This window comes from Corythoichthys intestinalis, chromosome 16, assembly GCF_030265065.1.
Source record: "Corythoichthys intestinalis isolate RoL2023-P3 chromosome 16, ASM3026506v1, whole genome shotgun sequence".
NCBI classification, from domain to species: domain Eukaryota; kingdom Metazoa; phylum Chordata; class Actinopteri; order Syngnathiformes; family Syngnathidae; genus Corythoichthys; species Corythoichthys intestinalis.
Window position 1 is genome coordinate 12,962,113 of NC_080410.1, and position 24,534 is coordinate 12,986,646.

At 40.6% G+C, this 24,534-nt stretch overlaps 2 protein-coding genes across 2 annotated transcripts in view; one reads left to right on the forward strand and one right to left on the reverse strand.

The window, feature by feature from the left end:
- arhgdia (Rho GDP dissociation inhibitor (GDI) alpha) overlaps window positions 1–1,859 on the forward strand; it is a 31,726-nt gene extending 29,867 nt beyond the window's left edge. Inside the window, exon 6 of the mRNA XM_057817172.1 lies at window positions 783–1,859. Within this exon, the coding sequence (XP_057673155.1) occupies window positions 783–985 (203 nt within the window). The 3' untranslated portion in view covers window positions 986–1,859. The remainder of the gene's footprint in view (window positions 1–782) is intronic.
- On the reverse strand, window positions 1,214–24,223 carry cdr2l (cerebellar degeneration-related protein 2-like). Its single transcript, XM_057817171.1, has 5 exons — window positions 23,864–24,223; window positions 17,923–18,035; window positions 13,780–13,928; window positions 11,221–11,385; window positions 1,214–7,109 (listed from the first exon to the last, which is right to left on the reverse strand). Exons 1-5 carry the CDS (start codon window positions 23,940–23,942, stop codon window positions 6,227–6,229), a joined length of 1,389 nt encoding a protein of 462 aa, XP_057673154.1. The 5' UTR covers window positions 23,943–24,223; the 3' UTR covers window positions 1,214–6,226.
- Window positions 24,224–24,534: the final 311 nt, after the last annotated feature.

Here is a 24,534-nt window from a genome sequence, read left to right on the forward strand (position 1 = left end):
ACTTTTGACATTTTCTGCTTTTTCTTGGCTCCTTTCATCGGCTTCTTTGTCGTTACTTCTATATTCATGCGTGGTTGAAATTAAATATATCCGCCGCCTCTCCCTTCTTCCTCTATGCACGTGACGTCAGCACGTTGTGCCGCATTAAGAGTAGTCCGGCAAAATGGCATGCTTAGAGCTGGCAAAATTAAGATTCCTCGAGGCAGAGAGAATGCTTCGATCAATTTTTAAAATTGAGTTATTTGAATTTTTCAAGGAATCCTTTTAGCTTTTAGCACTTAGTTAGCTTTCAATTGACTAGTTATGCATTGCACATGATTAAAAAAAATTTTTTTTTTATATAGTTCGTGTTTTATTTAAGAATAACCATTTATTGCATTTGAATGGGTGATTTATTAAGATGTATTGTCACTACATTCATGGTTGAATTGGTTAAAAAGAATTTACAATAATATCGCATATCAGCAATAATTTATGAGACAATATATCGTCTACTAAAATTTGTTATCTCGACAGGCCAAGTTGCGTATGTATGTTACTGAAGTATGTTCAACAAAAATATATCTTTTGCAACATCTTTATACTTCTGGATTATTTTGTTGCTAGTAACCCTTTAATTTATTTACTACCATGGACATCAAATCCATTCGAACTGTAAATGCTGCCATCAAGTGCTCATCATCATGTTTCACTGCCATTGATGATGTTAAACATCAATCCAATTTTGGTTAAAATGACGTCTCGCTGTATTGATTTATCATTTGAACGCTCTTGTTGTACAGTTGACAAGTCGGACTACATGGTGGGCAGCTACGGGCCTAGACCCGACCAAGAGTACGAGTTCCTCACAACCGTTGAGGAGGCCCCCAAGGGCATGCTGGCCCGCGGCACGTACAACGTCAAGTCCAAGTTCACCGACGACGACAAACACGATCACCTGTCCTGGGAGTGGAGCCTCACCATTAAGAAGGACTGGAAAGACTGACATGTCCCAACAATTTCCTTTGCTTTCTTTCCTCTTGCTTGTCATTCCATTGTCTTTGTTTTTTCCTGATTGTTTTCATCCTCTCCGTCCACGGACGTCACCCTTCCTCGCACTTATGCTTTCAACTGTATTTTTTAAAGTATTAAATCCTGGAATTGGAGATGGAAACATGCACAATATTTTGTGATGTTTATTTGGGCATTCGTAGTTTCAAATTTTCTTGTATGATCCTTGTCTTGTTCTGCTTTTCATACTTCTGTTTGTCAGGTTTTTTTTAATGATCACCATGTCTGCCTTGGGAAACTACAGGAGCAGTGCTGTATGTATTGAGTGTGTGGGGCAGCTGCATGATTACTTTACATCGTTCTTGGACACAGCCCTTCTAAAGCCTTTGAGCAGATTTGTCGACTTGGTAGAATATTTCGAATTCAGGTCACCTCTTTATTTTCCCTCCCCAGTCGTTTCTGAGCAGAAAAAGTTGTTTCATCCTTCTCATTTTCTTTTATTGCAGCCTATTGCCTTTTAACATGGACCATCAGGAAAGATTAAGACCTTTTGCCTTCAGGTTTTAATTCAACCTGGAAAGTCTTAATTTTTTTTTTTTTTTTTTTTTACTCATGCATGTTTTAAGGCAAATATGCTCGTAAGCTTTCTGAATGCATACACGCACATGCTCCCAAGTGGCATCTTATCTACCATCACAAATGTGGGGATGAAGAGTCCCATATAGTGTCGTATTTTTCTTACTGTGACTGAGGCTGCAGCTTCATTCAAATCTTCCTGGTGTTTGGGTTGGGTTTGAATCGGTGCGCGCTACATGCTGCCCATTGTTGTAACGAGCTCCTGTGATGAAATTAAAATGTTAAAATTTCCACGTGTCCTTTTTTTATTTCAAGGAACTGAGAACAGTCATCGCTTTCCTTTTTAATGAAGTCAACAAAATTATTTCAACACATGCTAGTGAGACAAAGGCAGTACAGTTTGGCAGTCATGGCGGGCAAAGGTTGGCATCATTTAAACAAACACATAAGGGAGAAGCCAGATTAAAAGCTTATTTAAATCCACCTATTTAAGAGAATTTTACATCCGCCAAGATAAAACGGTGGAGCCAATCAGTTTCCATTCTATGTTGTTCAAATTATACCGGCTGCATATGCGCTACAGAAAAGCTCTGCCGCCGGATGGTTTGGGCTATTTTCCATTTTTACCGGAGACTCATCTGTCAAAATGGGCGGACCCGGGCCTTGAGTACACAGGCCAGGTGCTTATTTACGGTTTAAACACCAGCGAACATGGACGATGAACAATTCATAATGGAGGTCGAAAGTCTCAAAGTGATTTACGATACTGCAGATCCATTTTGTGAGGACAACTTCAAAAAGGAATCTACATGGAGCGCCTTAGCAGAAGCTGTGAGGGTGGACGGAGAGTTATGCAAGTTATGTCATTTAAAACCGTAAATAAATAGTAGAGAACGGGTTGTTGACTTGGTCGGTGTGTCACAAACCCATGGTAAAAGCAAAAAAAAATTGCGGAAAAATGTTCTTTCAAATCAAGTCTCTCTCTCTCTGCTTCTCTGTTAAGTACAGTTTGTCATTTTTAATGCCACATTATCGCAAGATCTCACGACGGGACGGAGCTGCCGAACCACAGTTGTGCGAAGTCGGCATGTTTTGCTCTATTGTTGACGTGCTGCGGCGCACGCAGTCAACACGGAGATTGGCAGATCCGTACCTCACACGCATCCGGTATAATTTGTCCTTTACTTTTTACATTGGTTGCACTGGTGCGCCTAACTTTTTTTCTTTAGGTGCACCAGCACAATACTGGTCCTTCTCAAAAACTAAACTTATTGTGATAAAGTTCATTATATTCTGTAATGTACTGATAAACATTACTTTCATATATTTTAGATTCATTACACACAACTGAAGTAGTTCAAGCCTTATATTGTTTTAATATTGATGATTATGGCAAAAAAGTCCAGAAAAAACAAATCCCTATCTCAAAAAATTATATAATGAAAAGGTACTCTTAAGAAGCTACTAACCTAATCCTCTGAATCATCGAATTAACTCAAAACCCCTGCGAAAGATTCCTGAGACTTTTAAAACTCCTAGCCTGGTTCATTACTCATAACCGCAATCATGGGCAAAACTGCCGACCTGACTGCTGTCCAGAAGGCCATCATTGACACCCTCAAGCAAGAAGCTAAGACACAGAAATTTCTTAGTGAATAGGCTGTTCCCAGAGTGCTGTATCAAGGCGCCTAAGTGGGAAGGAAAAAGTGTGGAAGGAAATGCTGCACAACCAGAAGAGGTGACCACACACTGAGAAAGATTGTGGAGAAGGGGCGATTCCAGACCTTGGGGGACCTGCAGAAACAGTGGACTGAATCTAGAGTAGAAACATCTAGAGCCACCGTGCACAGGCGTGTGCTGGAAATGGGCTACAGGTGCCGCATTCCCCAGGTCAAGGCACTTTTGAACCTGAAACAGTGGCAGAAGCACCTGACCTGGGCTACAGAGAAGCAATACTGGACTGTTGCCCAGTGGTCCAAAGTACTTTTTTCAGATGAAAGCAAATTTTGCATGTCATTCGGAAATCAAGGTGCCAGAGTTTGGAGGAAGACTGAGGAGAAGGAAATGCCAAAATGCCTGAAGTCCAGTGTCAAGTACCCACAGTCAGTGATGGTCTGGGGTGCCATGTCAGCTGCTGGTGTTGGTCTACTGTAGGGTCCGGATTTAGTGAACCCTGGTCTGTTTTATCAAGGGCAGGGTCAATGCAGGTAGCTATCAGGAGATTTTGGAGCACTTCGTGCTTCCATCTGCTGAAAAGCGTTATGGAGATGAAGATTTCATTTTTCAGCACAATCTGGCACCTGCTCACAGTGCCAAAACCACTGGTAAATGGTTTACTGACTATGGCAGTACTGTGCTCAATTGGCCTGCCAACTCTCCTGACCTGAACCCCATAGAAAATCTGTGGGATATTGTGAAAAGGAAGTTGAGAGACACCAGACCCAACACTGTGGATGACCTCAAGGCCGCTATCGATGCATCCTGGACCTCCATAACGCCTCAGAAGTGCCACAGGCTGATTGCCTCCATGCCACGCCTCATTGAAGCAGTCATTTCTGCGAAAGGATTCCCGACCAAGTATTGAGTGCATAGCTGATATAATTAATTGAAGGTTGACTTTTTTTTGTATTAAAAACACTTTTTGTGTTGGTCGGATGAAATATGCTAATTTTTTGACATAGCGATTTTTGTTTTTTCTTGACTTTTTTGCCACAATCATCAATATTAAAACAATAAAAGGCTTGAACTACTTCAGCTGTGTGTAATAAATCTCAGTAAATTTCAAATACCGTAATTTCAGACCATAAACCTCTACTTTTTCCCCTCATTTTGAATCCTGTGAATTATAGTCCAGTGCAGTTTAGTTGTTAAATTATTGGGTTATTAGGTAACACTTTGACAGCGGCGTCTGCCATACGACAGTCATAATTATGACATGACACTATCATATGCATTAATTAATGCATATGACAGATGTCATTGTCATTCGGCAAATTATGTCCAACTCGGGTCTTTTACATCCATTCAAAAGTGAGATAATTTGCTGGATGACACAAAATTATAGCTGTCATAAGCATTTATTAATGCACATGGCAGTGTCATGACATAATTATGACAGTCTTGACAGCGCCACTGTCAAATTGTTACCAAATACTATAACAATTAATGAAACAACTGGAACAGTAACTGTAGAAATAATTAGCACAGAACATGAATTTTGATTGTTATTTACATCTGTAGCGCTGCAATGCATCCTAGGAGGCATTTTGGACGACAACAGTGTTAATAGCAGGTGACAGCAGAGGTTGACTGTCTCGCTGAAGAGATCAGTGATGGCCAAATGAAGCTTGTTGAAGCAATGATGGTGGTTCATTTGGTCTCATGACCGTCTTATGATGCCACTGTCCAATAAAGTGTTACCGGTTAATATTTTTTTGTATAAATATCACATAATACAGTGTGGACAGCTGCGACTTATAGTCCGGGGTGAATTATCTATGAAGAAATGCAGTTTTTTTGTCAACATTTGTGGGTGCGGATTAGTCAGGTGCGCCTTATAGTCTGAAAATTACAGTAATTCATAGGAGTTCACTCAAAGTCACGCTTTGATGCTCACGCTGCCGACAAGACTCTAGACAATGAAGATTGACTAAACGATGATTGACACATTCGAGCCTTTGATCGTAGAGCTACAGAGCTTTTCAACCAGATCTAAGCTACAAACCTGTCAATCATCGTTAACTTTAACAAACTCCAGCTGCTCTCCCGACCAAAAAAAGCAGCAGGAGGGAGAGTGAAAGGCTGTACGAGTCTGAAGCAGAAAATCATGTATTTTTTAAATCAAAAACCCGATCCTTCTCGCCCAATTCCGATCCTCTGAAGAATGGCGAGATCAGGACGTCCCTTCTATTTATTTTTTTCAACGTTTCGATGTCTTAAAATTAAACTTCAGGTTTCCGGTCTTTTAGGTTTTTGCCGAGGTAATTGTTTTTCAACTGTTTTGTATTGAAAGGCAATAACTCCAAATTAAAATCCTTTCACACAAAAAATTAATTATATATATGAATTACACGCTTTTTGGGACGAATATTGCGATGTGAATATAATGTGATTAATCTAGATTCTAAAGCCTCTAATTTTATATCGAGTCCTACTCTGAATACAAAAACCAAAAAAAAAGTCCATAACTTTATCTTGCACAAATCAGTCGTTTAATCATAATCACCATAGAATCTTGTTTCATTTGCTTCATATCACATAAATTCAATGACAAGCATTCTGAACTTTGATAACTATTCACTCACGATAACAGTAGGGGGGGGAAATGAAGCTTATTGGGCATCATCGACTTTTTCATGAGGGAGCACTTAAGACTTTTACTGAGTTTATCACTGGTAAATGTGCAATCCATTTGAACTGGGAGGGGTGGTAGCGAACGAATGTTCAATCGCTGCCCAGTTCAAATGGACTGGACGTCTATAGCCGCCTCAATGGCAGCCAATTAGTTATTTTGAATGCAATTGCCAATATTTCAAAATTTATGATTTTCATTGAAGACAAAATTATCTGGCTGACGACCATTCCGCGGTGTACTAAGCCTCTCCGTGACCCAAATAAGGTCACGTGCAGTAGAAAATGAATGCAAGTTGCGCAAAGGTGCTCACTTGCCACCTTTTCTGCCCTTGGTGGCGCTCACGTCACTCTTGGTCTTCTGCAAACGAGAGAAGATCTCTTTGAAGAGCGCTTTGTACTCAGGCGTGTTTTGGCTGAGACGTTTGTCCACTTGCTCCACCTGCCTACTGATGCCTTCCAATGCCTCCGGTGTGGACGGGGCGTCCGGAGGAGTCGGAGGGGAGCTGACAAATGCGGCGGCGGCCCCCGAAGAGGCTATGCTATACTCTTTCAAGGAAGGGTCCCTGGAGACGGGCCGTGACGTCTGCACCTCGGCGTGGCGAAGGCTCTCCTCGTCGCGCCGGCACTTTCCCAGCAGCTCCTCGTACTTCTCCAGCAGGGCGTGGTACTGCTCATCCACCTCGCTCAGGATAGACATCCCCCGTTTGCGCCCCGACTGGCGCCTACCCGGCGGGTCGCGGACCGTGACGATGTTCAGGGCCGTGTCACTGCAGCTCTTCCTCACCGGGCCTCCCGAATCGCCGGACCCAACATCTCCTCCCGCGTCCAGGGCGACTGCTTCGTCCGGCGCGTCAGTCTCGGGGCAGTTGGCGAGCAACGTTTCTATGCCCTCCTCCGTCAGACACGCCCTGGACTTCCTCAGGAGCTGCATCTCCTGGAGCTCAGCCTCCAGCTCCCGAACCCGCAGCTGGCAGCCCTCGGCTCCGAGCAGACGCTGCTCAATACGGTCGAACTCCTGCAGCACGGCGGCGCATTCCCGCTCTGCACACTCCCTTTTGGAGCGCTCGGCCGCCATGGCCGAACGCAGCGACGTCACGATGTCCCTCAGGCGCTCGTTCTCCTCCTCTGCCGCAGGCCGCTCTGTGAGGTCCACACTACCGGGGTTGGCCAACAGGAAACCGTCCTCATACCTTCAAAAGAGAAATATTGCCACATTTAGAATTATCTGGGGTGAGCTTATAACATTGGGAGGACACTATCACAATCTGTATGTGTTCATTTCTACAACAAAATTTAAAATAATTAATGACTATCATCAAAATACAGGCATACTCCTATATAACAAAAACTGACTTATCCGATCTACACATGAAAATCTTCAAATAACAAGTTTTAAAGAAAAATATACATGATAAAAAATTGCAACATTATGGAAAGTAAAACATTCCGGTTTACAGACATAATACTGTATGTGAAAATATATCCGAGACCAAAATCGGAAATCTCTGGAAAATATTTTTTAATTCCAAAAAAAAAAAAAATCCCAGTCAATCAATAGTTAAAATCGTATCATAGACTTCAAAACTCTATTGACCTGACACTTCGTCATTTTTTGCGTCACGCCTTACCATAAGGGACTGAGCTTCATTTAGTAATAGACATTCGAAGACAGCACACGCTCATGTCCAAGTCGGACTTAAGCTTGGATTTTGAAAAAGTACGAAAGCTGTACCGTACACAAACAGGAAGGATTGTCTCAGGAGTGATTTGTTCGAGGATTTATGGTAATTATTGTATTTTTCGTACCATGCATGCATTTTTAAACGTTGTGAAAAAAATCAATGGGAGAAATCAGCCACTACTGCATTGGCATCATAGTTCGCCATATTTACGAAAAATAAACGCTAACTGCACGGGTTTTTTGCTTTTAACCAAGAATCGAGATTGTTTTACGCCCATATCTGTGAAGAATTCAGGGATTTAAGCATTTATTCACAGGAATATTTGCCAGAAAAGCTTTGTTTACATCAGGCGGCCGCAAACCTCATTCGCTAACAGAGTAGCATAGTACTTCAACATATTTACATAAAATAAACGCTAACTGCACGGTTTCTTTGCTTTTAACCGAGAATCAAGACTGCTTTACGTCCATATCAATGAAAAATTCGGGGATTTAAACATTTATTCACAAGAATTTTCACCAGAAAAGCTCTGTTTATGTTAGGTGGCCGCCAGCCTCATTCGCCAACAGAGTAGCATTGTACTTCGACATATTTACGTAAAATAAATGCTAACTGCAATGTTTTTGATTAAAATGTTTATTGACATCATCATCGGTATCATTGACAGTTGCAAAATGTGATATGATTAGCCCGAAGAAAGAAAGAACCGAAGAAAGACAAGGGCAGACGGGAGAAGCATATGCTTAACAAGACCCGTCCCCCTGCAGCTAAGGACGCACAATCAAACATGGTAGAGTTGCATACATAACATTACATGAGCTTTTTTTTTTTTCCCTACATGAATTTTCTTCCCAAAAGTTACTGATTTGCCATAGCACTTAGGCAATGTTGTCGATTAGTGTGAGTTCATTGATTAGGGTGATTGTCAGATGTGTGTAGGGAGGGATAGCCGGGAGAGTCATGGAGTCCTACGTCTGCTGCAATTCGCTCAGGTGGGTTAGTCGTCATCCGCCCTGGCCTGGTTCCCGCGAGCGAGCCTTTCTTGGTCCCAGATATCCGTAATGATTTTCATCACCATTTGAGCGGCGGCCTTGTTGACAGCATCGCCGATGTTACGAGCAATCTCATTGCCTCTTTGTGTTGCCGCATCACAATCACCGAGAAACGGTGCATCCAGAGGGTGCCAATAAGCAGCAGGAAGGCGAGCGCCAGCAGTGAACCGAAAATGAGATCTTCCACATCCTCAATCTGAAGTGCCGTCAAGCATATGGGCCTCCACTTCCCCCAGGCATCCTCCGAATATCCAGACGTGAAGGTGTTGGCCGGACATGGGCGTTGGTTTGGATTAGGTCGCATTGTTGAGAAAATTCTATCCACTGAACTCAGCGTCCAGTCAAGCAGCTCCATTGTATACAGCTGTTACAGTACAGTTCAGTTTCTTTGCTTTTAACCAAGAATCGAGACTGTTTTACGTCCATATCTATGAAGAATTCGGGGATTTAAGCATTTATTCACAAGAATTTTCACCAGAAAAGCTCTGTAAAGCTCTGGATTATTTATATGTTATTTGTGCCCTCTTTTTGGAAATCAAAATTTGACCACCCTTGAATAATGGAGAACCAGCATGTGTAGTTATTTGTTTTGATGCTGCTGCACATGGGAGTCACTTTGCTCATAGCATGTCGGACGAATTAGTGAATGTGTAGTACTTGAACGGGCTCAATGGACAAAAGCAGTCGGAACGGGCACACCAAAAAAAAACAGATGACAAAAAATCGGTATTGTGCATCAAGACCTACGGTATGAACCTTGCCTTAGTGTAGCCCACAAGGATTTTGTGAAATGGCAATAAAAATAAAAAAAAAAATCCAATTTGGGAAAAAAACTTATAAATAAATAATTTCAAACACAAATGTAAATGCTACGAGTAACGGAGAAAATAGTAAAAAAAAAAAAAAAAATGCAATTTGAAGAAAGATTGAAGACAAAAATTCAATTAAGTCGTATTTTGCTCTGAGAATTTTTTTTTATCTGTTAAGCAACTCTTTGGCTGCCACTGACAGCAATACACAACCAATGCATTTTCACTGCGAGTTAAAATGTTGAAATGGATTGAACGTCTATTGCACAGGTATCAAACCGATTCCAGAAAGGGCCTAGTGGGTGCAGGTTTGCTTTCCAACCAGTGAAGAGGACAACTTTTCACCAATTAGATCTTTTACATGTGTAATCAGGTAAACTTTGTCAGGTGCTGCTTGTTTCAGCAGGAAGTTCATTGGTTAAACTCTCTTGTGCGTTATCGGTTGGAACAAAATCCAGCACCCACTAGGCCCTTTCTGGAATCGGTTTGACACATGTGGTCTATTGCCATCAATAGGTGTTAATATCAATTTCCCTTTTTAACTAGCTACTACACAGAGGTGGGTAGAGAAGCCAAAAATATTACTCAAGTAAGAGTAGCGTTACTTCAAATTAATATTACTCAAGTAAAAGTAGTCATTCTAAATATGTACTCAAGTACAGTTAAAAACGTATTTGGTGAAAAGAATACTCAAGTATTGGGTAATATTGTGAGTAACTGCTTACGATGTTGTTGTTTTTTGAAGCAATGGTGTTTTTTTTTCCTCAGCGCAAAGCTTTTCATTTGAACTGTTATGATCATACTTTGAAGAAAAGAATAAGACTATAACGAAAAAAAATACGAAATACGAAGAAAAAAAAATCATTGTATTCCGGCGAGAGAAAAAAATACAGAAATGAAGCATCATTTGTCCAAAGAGCATAAATGCCCTCTAATGGAGGAAACATTTCCTCTTATGAAACTAAAAGGATCATGTCTCCGGTTTTCCGTGGTCAATCATTGCCAAAAAAAAACTGGGAGAGAACTTAAAATCCGCGCTTTCAAGTCATGTTGATAGCAGCGCTCTATGTCAAATACTTATCATTTTACGTTGCTTTAAAAACGCCACGTGATTAAACAGGCCGGCGCGATCATAGGCAAGCTTGAGTCTTATTGATATAACGGAGTCATGTGATTATTGTTGCGACGCCTCATTGGTGAAACTGGTAGCGCCATTGTTGGTGTCTCTGGCAAAAAAAAAAAAAGGAAAATCTAATTCTAATATGTAAAATAACGAGGGAAAATGTAACGACTAGTGTAGCCCAAAGTAGCGGGGTAAGAGTAGCATTTCTTCTTAGTTACTCAAGTTACTCAAATAAATGTAACGGAGTAAATTTAATGCGTTACTACCCACCTCTTCTACTAAAACACATATGTGAGCAGGGCTGAGTTAAGCTCATGATGACATTTAAATAGATGTCCACTGTAACCACCACTGTCCATAAAAGGATTCAAGTTTAAAACATTTGTAATTTATGGGAATAGAATAAATAAATAAGCAATTTTAGAGTGTGTGTGTGTGGGGGGGGGGGTCTTGTGCCCTCTGTATAAAGACATTACCACCACCTGTAGGACTAGTAAACTCTACAGTGACCTAGATTGAAAACTTCCTCATTTAGTGAAACTACTTGACTACTTTTGATACAGCAGCGCATGTGTGGAATCTTAATATCTTGAGTAATCTCTAATCAAAGATGCAGAAGGCGCGTTTGGCGTAACCTTGGAGCAGTGCAGAGTTCTTTGAGGCAGGGAAACGAATGGACCGTCTTGCGGCGTTCCCTCTTCTCTCGGAGGACCCTGAGCTCATCCAAAGTTCGCAGTTCCTCCACCCGGGCGGTCAAACAGTCCACCTGACCTTGCAAGGTCTCCACGGTGCCCGTCAACCTGCACGCACAAAGAACACCTGTTATGTCATCAACATGGGAGATTTTACGTCTGAACATACCATGCGCCATGCTTTACAAGGGGTTATTGTGACCGACTCCAGAAGCAGATTTAGAAAGGATTTCACAAGCTTTGTTCATGCAACAGAACATTTCAGGTGCAAGGAGGCCCTTATTAATTAAAGGAAAATGCATGAAATTATATCGGGTACTTCCCGATACAATAGGATTTGTGATTCAAGGCCCACGATCAAGTTTAACTTATTTAATAGCAAAACAACAATTACTGATACACAGGTCAGTTAATCAATCTACGATAAAGCTATTAAGCCATTTCTAAATGGAAAAATATCTCATGTTTTTTGCACTATGGTGGGCACTTTGTCAAAATTTTTGGTCTTCCTCACATACAGAGCAACATTTCATTAAATACGCACAGAAACGCGATATTACTGCAACATTCTTGGAACATTCTTTTAGCGTCTTTCTTAACTCTTGCCATTGCTTGCCGTTGACGATAGGCGTTCAATTCATCTAAGCTTGGAGGAAGGGCTCAGAATGGTCTCATTTAAGTCATCATTTTGCACTTCCGATCAAAATGAATTGGTCATCCAGCGCTGTCAATGAGTTATCATCAACATTATTCTAGTGAGAAAATTCTGGTAGCATCTTTTTTTGAAACGATATATCGATTCTTAGGGAGAGCATATTGAAAACCTATTGGTAAAGTTTCGTAATATACAGTGGGACAAATAAGTATTTAGTCAACCACCAATTCTGCAAGTTCTCCCACTTGAAAAGATTAGAGAGGCCTTTAATTGTCAACATGGGTAAACTTCAACCATGAGAGAGAGAATGTGGGAAAAAAAACAGAAAATCACATTGCTTGATTTTTTAAAAAATTATTTCCAAATTAGAGTGGAAAATAAGTATTTGGTCACCTACAAACAAGCAAGATTTCTGGCTGTCAAAGAGGTCTAACTTCTTCTAACGAGGCTCCACTCGTTATCTGTATTAATGGCACCTGTTTTAACTCATTATCGGTATGTAAGACACCTGTCCACCAGCTCAGTCAGTCACACTCCAAACTCCACTATGGCCAAGCTCAAAGAGCTGTCTAAGGACACCAGAGACAAAATTGTAGACCTGCACCAGGCTGGGAAGACTGAATCTGCAATAGGTAAAACGCTTGGTCTAAAGAAATCAACTGTGCGAGCAATTATTAGAAAATGGAAGACATTCAAGACCACTGATAATCTCCCTCGATCTGGTGCTCCATGCAAGATCTCACCCCGTGGCGTCAAAATGATAACAAGAACGGTGAGCAAAAATCCCACAACCACACGGGGGGGACCTAGTGAATGACCTACAGAGAGCTGGGACCACAGTAACAAAGGCTACTATCAGTAACGTAGTGCACCGCCAGGGACTCAAATCCTGCACTGCCAGACGTGTCCCCCTGCTGAAGAAAGTACACGTCCAGGCCCGTCTGCGGTTCGCTAGAGAGCATTTGGATGATCCAGAAGAGGACTGGGAGAATGTGTTATGGACAGATGAAACCAAAATAGAACTTTTCGGTAGAAACACAGGTTCTCGTGTTTGGAGGAGAAAGAATACTGAATTGCACCCGAAGAACACCATACCCACTGTGAAGCATGGGGGTGGAAACATCATGCTTTGGGGCTGTTTTTCTGCAAATGGACCAGGACGACTGATCCGTGTAAAGGAAATGAATGATGAATACTGAAAATGAATGGGGCCATGTATCGAGAGATTTTGAGTGAAACTCCTTCCATCAGCAAGGGCATTGAAGATGAGAGGTGGCTGGGTCTTTCAGCATGACAATGATCCCAAACACAAAGCCAGAGCAACAAAGTAGTGGCTTCGTAAGAAGCATTTCAAGGTCCTGGAGTGGCCTAGCCAGTGTCCAGATCTCAACCCCATAGAAAATCTGGGGGGGGAGATGAAAGTCCGTGTTGCCCAACGGCAGCCCCAAAACATCACTGCTCTAGAGGAGATCTGCATGGAGGAATGGGCCAAAATACCAGCAACAGTGTGTGAAAAGGTTGTGAAGAGTTACAGAAAACGTTTGGCCTCCGTTACTGCCAACAAAGGGTACATAACAAAGTATTGAGATGAACTTTTGGTGTTGACTAAATACTTATTTTCGACCATGATTTGCAAATAAATTCTTTAAAAATCAAACAATTGGATTTTCTGGGGTTTTTTTTCACATTCTGTCTCTCATGGTTGAGGATTACCCATGTTGACAATTACAGGCCTCTCTAATATTTTCAAGTGGGAGAACTTGCAAAATTAGTGGTTGACTAAATACTTATTTGCCCCACTGTATCACAAATTCACAATATTCATATATTGTAACCCCTATGCTCACCTGTCTATTTTCTGCTGCGAGGCCTTGCTCTCCAAAACCAGCTTCTCATTAGTGATCTCCAACTCTCTGGCGGTCACGTCCAGCTGTTCATAAACCTTGGCGTGCTGCTCGTTCATCTCGCGTAACATCTCCAGTTGCTTGGACAGATACTGGCAAAATTCATGTTAAAAATCATCTCAGATCAGTCATGTTTTCATCAATGATGACGATAACGAAAATATTTCGTCAACGAACACTTTTTTTCATGATGATTACCAGACGATAACGAGCTAGTTACGTGTTTTGGGAGACTAAAACAAAATGATTCAAATGCAAGTTTTCGTTTGACGATACAAGAACGAGACAAAAATGCACAATAGTTTCCGTCACATGTTCACAATGTGTGACATTTTATGTGGAGTTAGCCTGCATCTAGCAGTGTCTGGTTGTGTCACTCGTGACGTGCCGAGTGCCCCCCCCCCCACTCCTCTCCCCTCCCCTCCCACCCGGCTCATCAGTATCGTCTCCAGTCACTCCAACTTGCGCACACAGTAAGATTTGAGTAGAGAGAATAAGTGCTGCAACGAGTAATCGATTAACTCGAGTATTTGATTAGAAAAAAAGATATTCGAATTACATTTTGTTGCTTCGAGTATTCGTTTAATTAAAGTGGCGTAATGGTTTATTTTGAAAGTGTTTGCATTAAATTTTATTGATTAGGGTGGATACACTGCCCTCTGCTCTGCCTCATTTCACATGGCTGAATCCAACTGCTCCCTGTTAAGACCAACATAAGCTAAGTTTTTGTTTGAGTTAATGTTTTTTAATGCATTCTTAATTTAGTTTATTGGTATATTTAGACGTTTTTGTGGGAATACGTGTCTGAACCATTTTTTAAGAGCATTGTAAAAAAAAAAAAAAATGTCAGCATTTTGTAGTATTTAAGCTAGCGGAATTTTGTTATGTAAGTTAGCCAATTACTATTTTGTTGTACGTAGATCCTCATTTATTTATTTATTTTTTTTAATACCGTTTGAGGCTCAGCTCAGGTATTTAAATTTTTCATGTTCCTTATCCGATTACTCGATTATTTGAACTAAGTAGTTCAACGATTAATCGACCAGTAAAATAATCGATAGCTGCAGCCCTAGAGAGAACATATAATTTTGCATTAGCCTTCAAAGGTCTGTACTGAGTGATCATCACACACTCGTAGCATTAGCATAGCATTCGCGTGAGGCTAATGCTAACGGCGAGCGTCCTCTTAAACTCTCGGAAAACTTTTTTTTTTTTTTTTTTTTTTTTTTTTTTTCCCCCCCATACAGTTTTTGGGGTCCAGGTTGAGTATAATTCACTGAAAATAATGTACTGTTTTCCTGCTGAGTGTGTATTATCACCAAGTTGGCATTGTGTTTTTATATGCTACAATATGTGCTCGTCTGTCAAATTTATGTATGTATTTATTTACTCATTCTTTTTTTTTTTCCAAATTACAAAAACATTTTTATTAACGTCGACTGAAACTCGACGAAATTAGTGCTGAGTTTTCGTCAACAAAAACTAGATAAAGACAAACTCATTGAGAAGGCTAAAATATGACTAAGACTAATAAGTATTATCGTCCTAAAGACTAATACGAAAGTTAAAAGGACTGCCAAAAACAACACTGTCTCAGACTGATGGTAGTAAAATTCAGCACTTTAGAGAAAAACCAAGAGGCGTTTGTACTAGGGCTGCACCTACAGGTCCTTCTAAAAAAATTAGCATCTAGTGATAAAGTTAATTATTTTTTTGTAATGTACTGATAAACATTAGACTTTCATATATTTTATATTCATTACACTCAACTGAAGTAGTTCAAGCCTTTTATTGTTTTAATATTGATGGTTTTGGCAGAAAAGTCAAGAAAAAACAAAAAACCTTATCTAAAAAAATTAGCATATTTCATTCAACCAATGCAAAAAAAAAAAAAAAAGTGTTTTTTAATACAAAAAAATTCAACCTTCAATTAATTATATCAGCTATGCACTCAATACTTGGTTGGGAATCCTTTTGCAGAAATGACTGCTTCAGTGCGGCATGGCATGGAGGCAATCAACCTGTGGCACTGCTGAGGTGTTATGTAGGCCTAGGATGCTTCGATAGCGGCCTTAGGCTCATCCACAGATTCGGGTCTGGTGTCTTTCAACTTCCTCTTCACAATATCCTACAGATTCTCAATGGGGTTCAGGTCAGGAGAGTTGGCAGGCCAATTGAGCACAGTAATGCCATGGTCAGTAAACCATTTACCAGTGGTTTTGGCACTGTGAGCAGGTGTCAGGTCGTGCTGAAAAATGAAATCTTCATCTACATAAAGCTTTTAAGCAGATGGAAGCATGAAGTGCTCCAAAATCTCCTGATAGCTAGCTGCATTGACCCTGCCCTTGATAAAACACAGTAGACTAACACCAACAGCTGACATGGCACCCCATACCATCACTGACCGTGGGTACTTGACACTGGACTTCAGGCATTTTGGCATTTCCTTCTCCCCAGTCTTCCTCCAAACTCTGGCACCTTGACATGCAAAATTTGCTTTCATCTGAAAAAAGTACTTTGGACCACTGAGCAACAGTCCAGTGCTGCTTCTCTGTAGCCCAGGTCAGGCGCTTCTGCTGCTGTTTCAGGTTCAAAAGTGGCTTGACCTGGGGAATGTGGCACCTGTAGCCCACTTCCAGCACACGCCTGTGCACGGTGGATCTGGATGTTTCTACTCCAGACTCAGTCCACTGTTTCTGCAGGTCCCCCAAGGTCTGGAATCGGCCCTTCTCCACAATCTTTCTCAGGGTGCGGTCACCTCTTCTGGTTGTGCAGTGTTTCCTACCACACTTTTTCCTTCCCACAGACTTCCCACTGAGGTGCCTTGATACAGCACTCTGGGAACAGCCTATTCGCTCAGAAATTTCTTTCTGTGTTTAGCTTCTTGCTTGAGGGTGTCAATGATGGCCTTCCGGACAGCAGTCAGGTCGGCAGTCTTGCCCATGATTGCGGTTTTGAGTAATGAACCAGACTGGGAGTTTTTAAAAGCCTCAGGAATCTTTCGCAGGTATTTTGAGTTAATTTGTTGATTCAGATGATTAGGTTAGTAGCTTCTTTAGAGTACCTTTTCATGATATGCTAATTTTTTGAGATAGGGATTTTTTGTTTTTCTGGACTTTTTTGCCAAAAAATAACAATAAAAGGCTTGAACTACTTCAGTTGTGTGTAATGAATCTAAAAGATATGAAAGTCTAATGTTTATCAGTACATTACAGAAAATAATGAACTTTATCACAATATGCTGTTTTTTTTAGAAGGACCTGTAAATAAAAACAAAAAAATAGACCTAAGACTGAAAATGAGGAAACCATTGGTGAAATCTGAAACAACAAAATTAATTATTATAGTAACTTTTTTCTAATAATAGTTCTTTGGTTGAGTCACTTTATGCACTTAACCACTTCTTCAGTAATGTAATGGCATATTTCAATCAATATCAAATTGTACCATTTTTCATGCACAGAAGCTGCAGCAAACAGTGCTTAATATAATTAAAAAGAAAACACACAGGTTGTATGTGTGCACAATACATATATTGCACACATTTTATATTTTAGGGAAAAAATGCATCGAAATAAAGTCAAATGAAAAAGAGCATTTCTCTCTCTGAAGTCCAAAATAAAAAATAAATAGAAAAGGTGGGGAATGGTTCTGTACAGGTTTTTTTTGTGGGCTAAGGGTTTTGTTTAAAGACTGGGGAGATATCACCCATAGATGGCAGTATCTCACAAATCTGGTGCTCTGTGAGGAAGTAACCTCTCTTCTGATTAAATTATAAAGTAACTGTGGCCAACCACAATTTTTGGAACGCTGAGTGCATTTTCACTGACCACACTTCAAAATCTGATGTTGATGAAAATGTGAGTCTGGGCTGCTCTGATGTTTCAAGACCTGGATGACCATTTATGATTGATGGAATGAAGAATTCTTCCTTTATCAGAAAATGCGAGGAGCGTTTCTGACCATCAGTCCATGACCTGACGTTGAAGTGCAACTTCGGCAGGACAACGTTTAGCAAAAAAAAAAAAAAAAAAAAAATCCAGCAAATCAGCTGCTTGGCTAACAGTTGACAAAAATTTTGTGTACCTCTATCTCATGCACTTGATCCTCATTGTTGATGTACATCTGCTGAAGGGAATCCTCCAGCTCCTTGTTACGCTCCAGGAGGGTTTTGCCGAGCTCCGCTGCCAAGTGTAAGTCTGTTGGGGGGGGTGAGAAAACAAGACAAATATAAACAGCTGGGAAATGACAACATGGAGAATGCAATTAGAAATGAGGCCTTCTCTGTTGTTTATACAGCTTATCCTGTGCATCTGGACTTCACAGTCAAGATGGTTGACAGATGCCGACTAAATTGTAATTAAATTGTCATCCTGACGGATAAACTAATACTGAAGGGGAAAACGATTAATCTAGGGCTGCACCTATCGATTATTTAAGTAGTCGATCAATCTATCAACCAGTTAGTTAATTATTAGTTAATTAGTTAATCTTTAAGGGATGTAAAACAAAGGCTTGCTAAGATTGCACTTTCAAAAGAGCATTGCAATACAATACAAAATAAAGTTCCCTAGTGTTTCTTCAAACTATTAAGAACTGCACTTTCATTTAAAGATAAATTAAAATACCTGAGTTTAGTCTGAAACAGTATTAAAAATAAAGAAATCAGGATCTAAGTACAACAAAAGAACAATTGGCTAACTTGCATACCAAATGTCCGCTAGCTTAAAGGCTATAAAATGCTAACGTTATTTTAACAATGCGCTTAACATTCTTTTAAACAAATAGTCCCACAAAAACTGCTATATATATCTATAAACTAAATTGCAAATGCATTTTGAAATAACATATTAGCTCGAAGAAAAACTTACAACCTTATGTTGGTCTTAACGGGGAACAGCTGGATTCAGCCATGGTAAATGAGATATGTTGCCACTAGAGGGCAGTGTATCCACCCAAATCAATAATACTAAGTGCAAACACTTTCAAAACAAACCATCACAACGCCACTCTAATTAAACGAATACTCGAAACAGCAAAATTTGATTCGAACCTTTTTCCTAATCGAATTACTCAAGTTAATCGATTAATCGTTGCAGCACTAGATTAAGCCATCCATCAGTTTCTACACATACAGAAAACAACTAATCGAATTACTCAAGTTAATTGATTAATCGTTGCAGCACTAGATTTATCCATCCATCAGGTTCTACACATACAATCATTCACAGATTCAAACCCAGAGGGAATTTAGATTTAACACCAATGAACACTTTAAAGTGCCTATGACAACAAAAAGCATGTTTATTTCATATTTCACGCAGTATTTTATGCTCCTGAATGAAATGGACCACTTGGATGTGTGTGGAAGCGATCGTTTTATTTATTCAATTTTTTAAAATCCCGTGTCATGAAAAAAAAATGAGTGACTTCCGGCTCCAGTCTCGGGTTGAGGACGAATGAGTCAGCATCTCACAATACAGCATTGCTTTATACTTGTAGCATGCAGATGAACTGCGGATTCAGCCGATTTTGCTGATTAATTTGTTTATTTTTTGCATCACGCCAGCCAAATAAGCTGCAAATTTTTGTTGCTGTACCAGGAAGAGGCGTGTGAGCCCTTTTTGGTTTCTAAAAGTTCCTGTTCACCCCGGAGATTGGCCAAAACAAGTCCGAGAACTGTGGGACCATTGGACTTATGAGGAAGTGAGTAACTACGTGTTTTGTATTATGTGAAATACAGGGTTCATGGCACACGTTTTAATAAGGAGGTGGCTTGCATTTTGTGGCTGATTGTCCACTGAGAAGGCCACTCGGCCGACAACCGGCGGCTTGTCGCGCACCCCCTCTGTCCTCTTCGCGTGCCCACCGAGAGAACGCTATACTGGGCCTATGCTCGTGAAGCCACCCACTCTCATTCGGGGTTCGCTATATCTTCCAGCCCCCTCTGCCCTCTTCATGTGCCGGCAATAGAAAGCTGTCCTCGGGTCGGGCTCGGGCAGCCACGCGCTCTTTCGACGTCGGCCAGTTTGTCCGGTGGTCATTCTCCAGCTGCTTCCCCCTCAACGAGCATTCCTTCCCGCAGCAGGGGAATGACGAGCTTGCTCCCCGCCAATTGGTGAAGGCTGTCACCCTTGCTGCCGTGTGTGACATGAGTTGGGGTAGTTTTTTTTTTCATTTTCGAAAAGCGAAAAAGATTGGAAAGGTCGCTCGGCAGTCAATCTCCAGCTGCTTCCCCCTCAACGAGCACTCCTGCAGGGGAACAACAAGCTGTAACTTGCTCGCCGCAAGTTGTTGGTGAAGACAGTCAACCCCGCCGCCGTGTAAAAAGATCCGGGGTAGTTTTGTGTACTTTTTCGTTTTCAAAAGGCGCGAATAAGACTTGGAAACGCCGCTTGGTTTGGGTTAGCATGTCGGCTAGCTGTCACGCCTCCTGCTTTGTTTACGCTCTTTCCTCTGAAGCCGGAGCAGGACAATGACAAAAGCCGGACTAACTCCAGTGGCATAAAATACCATTCGGGAGGGGCAAGAAGTCAACAGTTTAGACCACTATGCCGTAATTTTGCCCTGTCGTACTGAATAAATGCATTCTTAATATTTCATATTCCATTTAGCACAAGACTTATTTGTCTTAATCATACCATTTATTCAGCAATTTGGGAAAATACTTAGATAAAAAGAATATCCTGTAAAAATATTAGAGATACAAACAATGATGAAATTTTGCTGCTCTGTCGTATTTTCCTCGTTCTGAATCTTCCCTCTCAATGGGCTGAATTTTAAATCAGCTGAAATCGTGACTAATTTCTGATCATCTGTGCTTTGCCAAATTGTTGTATATAGACGAATCGTCTCAAAATATGATTCGAATTCACATAATAATGCTATTTAAGATTTTTTTTTCATGCTGTCGCAGGCACTTTAAATACATTTTATTTAAATTTGTTTATTTTACTTGGAAGTAGCCAAATTTAAACCAATAAGATAAAGGATAGATGAAAAGGGCTTTACACACCAATAAATGTAAGCAAGAAAGTGTGAGAGCTGTTGGTACAATTTGTGAACAAGTGTGCAAATTATATTAGGTTGAAAAATATTATGAACACATTAGCAATAACAGCTGAGGTCTCGAGAGGCTGAAGCGCTAATGAGCTAGTGAGATATGGAGCCTCCACTCAAGAGCTTTATTTCTCACGGCTGCTGCGTACTGTTATGTCATTTCACACTGTTCTGAAAAGAAGAGCTGAGCAAGAGGACTAGTCATCACTGCGATGTTCTGCTTGTTCTGAATGCTAGTTTGAGAACAGCTCTGAGGTGATGTTTTAGCCCACATTTTAGGTACTCTCAAGTAGGCTTGTCTAAAGTATCGAAAGGTGTCAGTATCAATACTAGAACAGCCTTTCACTTACACAATGAATACCACAGCACACTTCAGACTTGTGTACAAAGCTTAAAGTGCCTATAACAGCAAAAAGCATGTTTATTGCATATTTCATGTGGTATTTTATGCTCCTGAATAAAATGGACCGCTTGGATGTGTGTGGAAGCGATCATTATATTTTCAATTTTTTGGAATCTCGCGCCATGAAAATGAGTGACTTCCGGCCAGAGTCTGGATTGAGGAAAAAGGCAACTGTGACATCAGCGGACGGATCATCTTCGCCATACAGGCATTACTATGGTACGCAGAACAACTGCGGATTCAGCTGATTTGGTGGATAAATTTGTTTATTTTTCGCATCACATTAGCCCATTGTGCTGCAGGCTTTTGTTGCTGCACCAGGGAGAGGCGTGTGAGCCTTTTTGGGTTTCAAAAAGATCCTGTTAGTTGCTAAGAATTGGCAAAATAAGTCCAACAACTGTGGGACCATTGGACCGTCCGCCGACGTCATCACCCTGATGGAGGCGCCACAGCGCTATAATGACAGGCGGGACTCATTTCTCGTCATCTGTGCTTTGCCAAATTGTTGTATATAGTCGAATCGTCTAAAAATATGATTTTCCTTCCATTTATAACGCTATTTAAGATTTTTTTATGGTGTCACAGGCACTTTAACGATTGACACATTTGTGCCTTTGATCGTAGCGCTACCAGATCAAAGCTAAAAACCTGTCAATCATCGTTAACTTTAAGTTCCAAACGCCAGCTACACTGGTGACCAAGAAAAAACGTTTGGTCGCACTGCTATTCAGGAGGGAGCGTGAGAGGCTGTATAAGCATGAAGCAGAAAAACATACATACTATTTTAAATAAAAACCTGAACGTTTTCAACCTGATTCCGATCCTCTGAAAAATGGCGCGACCGGCCGGATTTCCGATAATGTGATCGGATGGGGATATCTCTAATGAATACAATGTGGTCGTAGTGAGTCAACTAAAGTCTTCCCAAACAGAGCTATTCAGGGCTGGTGAAAATTCTTCTACTTTTAATACCGCAATATGTATCGTAAACTCCCCAAAAATTACAATGTCAGTTTTTTCTGATATCGTTCAGTCCTATTATGTTGTATGTAAAACGGTATCATGTATCAAGTATTTTTTTTAGTATCAAGCATCTTGGGGTTGATGATGCACACTAGTTTTACTTGTGATGACCTGTCCATCAGTTAAGATGCCATCTACTTGACTAATCTTATGTAAGCTATCCTTTGCACCAAAAAAAATTAACATGCATGTTTTGGGGGTGTAATTTAAAGAAACCTGGAATACCTGGAGAAAAAGATCTGATCCGTATGGAACATGCCTTGAGATAAATTTTGCTGTCAACGAACTAAAAGTTTATGATTAGACTTTTGATTAACATCACTGACTCCTTATGAAAAACACAATCAATGAAATAAGTCTTTTTTTTTACTCTTTGCCAAAAAAGCAAATCATTATTACGATGTTTGAAACACATTGTCTGTAAGTTGCACTTCTGCGATTTGCGTTATTTTCTTCTAATATCTACAGAAATACAAGAAAAAATGTTGATTGAATCTTTACAACAATGTGAAAATGAGTTCAGGTAATTTGTGTTTTAGCGGGAAATCATTTGGGGGAAAATTGTGGAGGTCTTAAAAGTCACCAAAAATCAGTATTTGGGTAATGCTACCCGTTTTTGTAAACTAGCTCAGTAATTCACAGCTACTTGTTAATGACAGCAGTGTACAAAGGCAAATTACCGTAGACTAAAAAAAAACAACTTGTGAAATGATGAGAATTGATTGTCCCATTTTTCCCTATTTTGATTAAATAGACAAGGTGCTATATTTTGCACAGCATATGTTTGACTGATCAAAATGACCTCGTAGGTCACCAAATAGCAGAAAATGTTACATAAGAGCAGCGGCCCTCCGGCAAATACACGCATGAGTGCCGAATGGCGGTTTTTCAAGCAACAGCAAAGCACCGAGAAGTCTGGTCTGGACTAGTCTGGGGCTGTCTAATCAGATCAAGAAAAGAGAAGGGCTGAATGATCTCAGACTTTGGTGCGGAAACCCACTGAAGTGGGATGTTGCTTGTTTACAATGATGAGCCACAAAGCTGCTTTGCCTCTCTGGGTCATCAGGTAATCAGGAGCTGGGGTGATGCTGAGGCCACCACTCAGCACATCCAATGAAAGGAATTCATTTATTAACTCATTGTTTGCCATTGACATTGATAGACGTCCAATTTATTTGAACAGGGAGGGCCAAAAGCAAAACGTTCATTCCCTGTTCAAAAGGATAGGACGTGATAAACTGGCAATAATCTGACTTTAAATCACAGCAAAAGGCTGAAAAGAGCTACATGATTGGACGTCTACCGTCGTTAATGGTACTGGGTGAATCAAGCTCAAACATTTAACTAACATACGGTTTTATCCAGCCATTTTCTTGTTCACTGGGTGAAAATACACTACATCAGTCCTCTTTGGCACACATCATAAATAGTACAGACAAGAGTGAATGATTGTTCAGGAAAGGGGAGGGGGGGGACAGAGTTGCTTATTATAATAAATATGTGATAGATTCAGTCCGGGGGGTTGGAAATCTAAGGCCTCACCTTGCTTCAAGTCACGCTGGTCGTACCATGGTTCCTCTTCCTCCGTAACAAACTCCTCCATCCTGCCCGCACGGAGCATCGAAGACGCCCAACTTGGATCACCGGTGATCGGCTAATTCACCCCGCGGCTCCCCCGGAAGTGACAAGCCACAAAAACGTGGTGACGTTCACCCTCGCCGAGGCCGTAAAAGCTTTTGAGACAAATAAAAAGCACCGTTATGGGGGTGGAAGTCTGCTCAATGAGATGACATGAGCGAGGCCGCAGAGAGGTTCGAGCTGAACAGTGGTGCTTGTTGTGCTGGTACCATCGGGCTTTGATGAGCATCATGCACGTCCGTTCTGCTGGGTGCTGCCGAGGCGTTCAAAGACACTCGGAAAAAACGAATAAAGCAACCTTGTTACGTATATTAAAAAAAAAAATCAATGTCATTATCTGTCATGATTCATGAAAGATAATTAATTCGTTGAATAAATTTATTGCTTCGCTTTTTTGATTGCTGTAGTTTTATTTCTTGTGGACGTCTGTTCACTTGTCTAAAGGTAGGCAGTTTGATGATATCCTGATATTAGGAAAAAGTAAACACCGGCAGTAATTTGTAGAAGTTGTGTGGAACATTATTTTAACTAAGTTCAATATCGTTAATTATTAATAATAATGACATAGAATTAAA

Excerpts from the sequence above, each read along its gene's own strand:
- cdr2l (XM_057817171.1), bottom strand. The coding sequence starts at position 23,942 with ATGCTCCGTGCGGGCAGGATGGAGGAGTTTGTTACGGAGGAAGAGGAA. Across the intron at positions 13,929-17,922 it reads ATCAAGTGCATGAGATAGAG|TATCTGTCCAAGCAACTGGA; the intron begins GTACACAAAATT and ends GAATTTTGCCAG. Across the intron at positions 11,386-13,779 it reads TCGCAGCAGAAAATAGACAG|GTTGACGGGCACCGTGGAGA; the intron begins GTGAGCATAGGG and ends TTGTGCGTGCAG.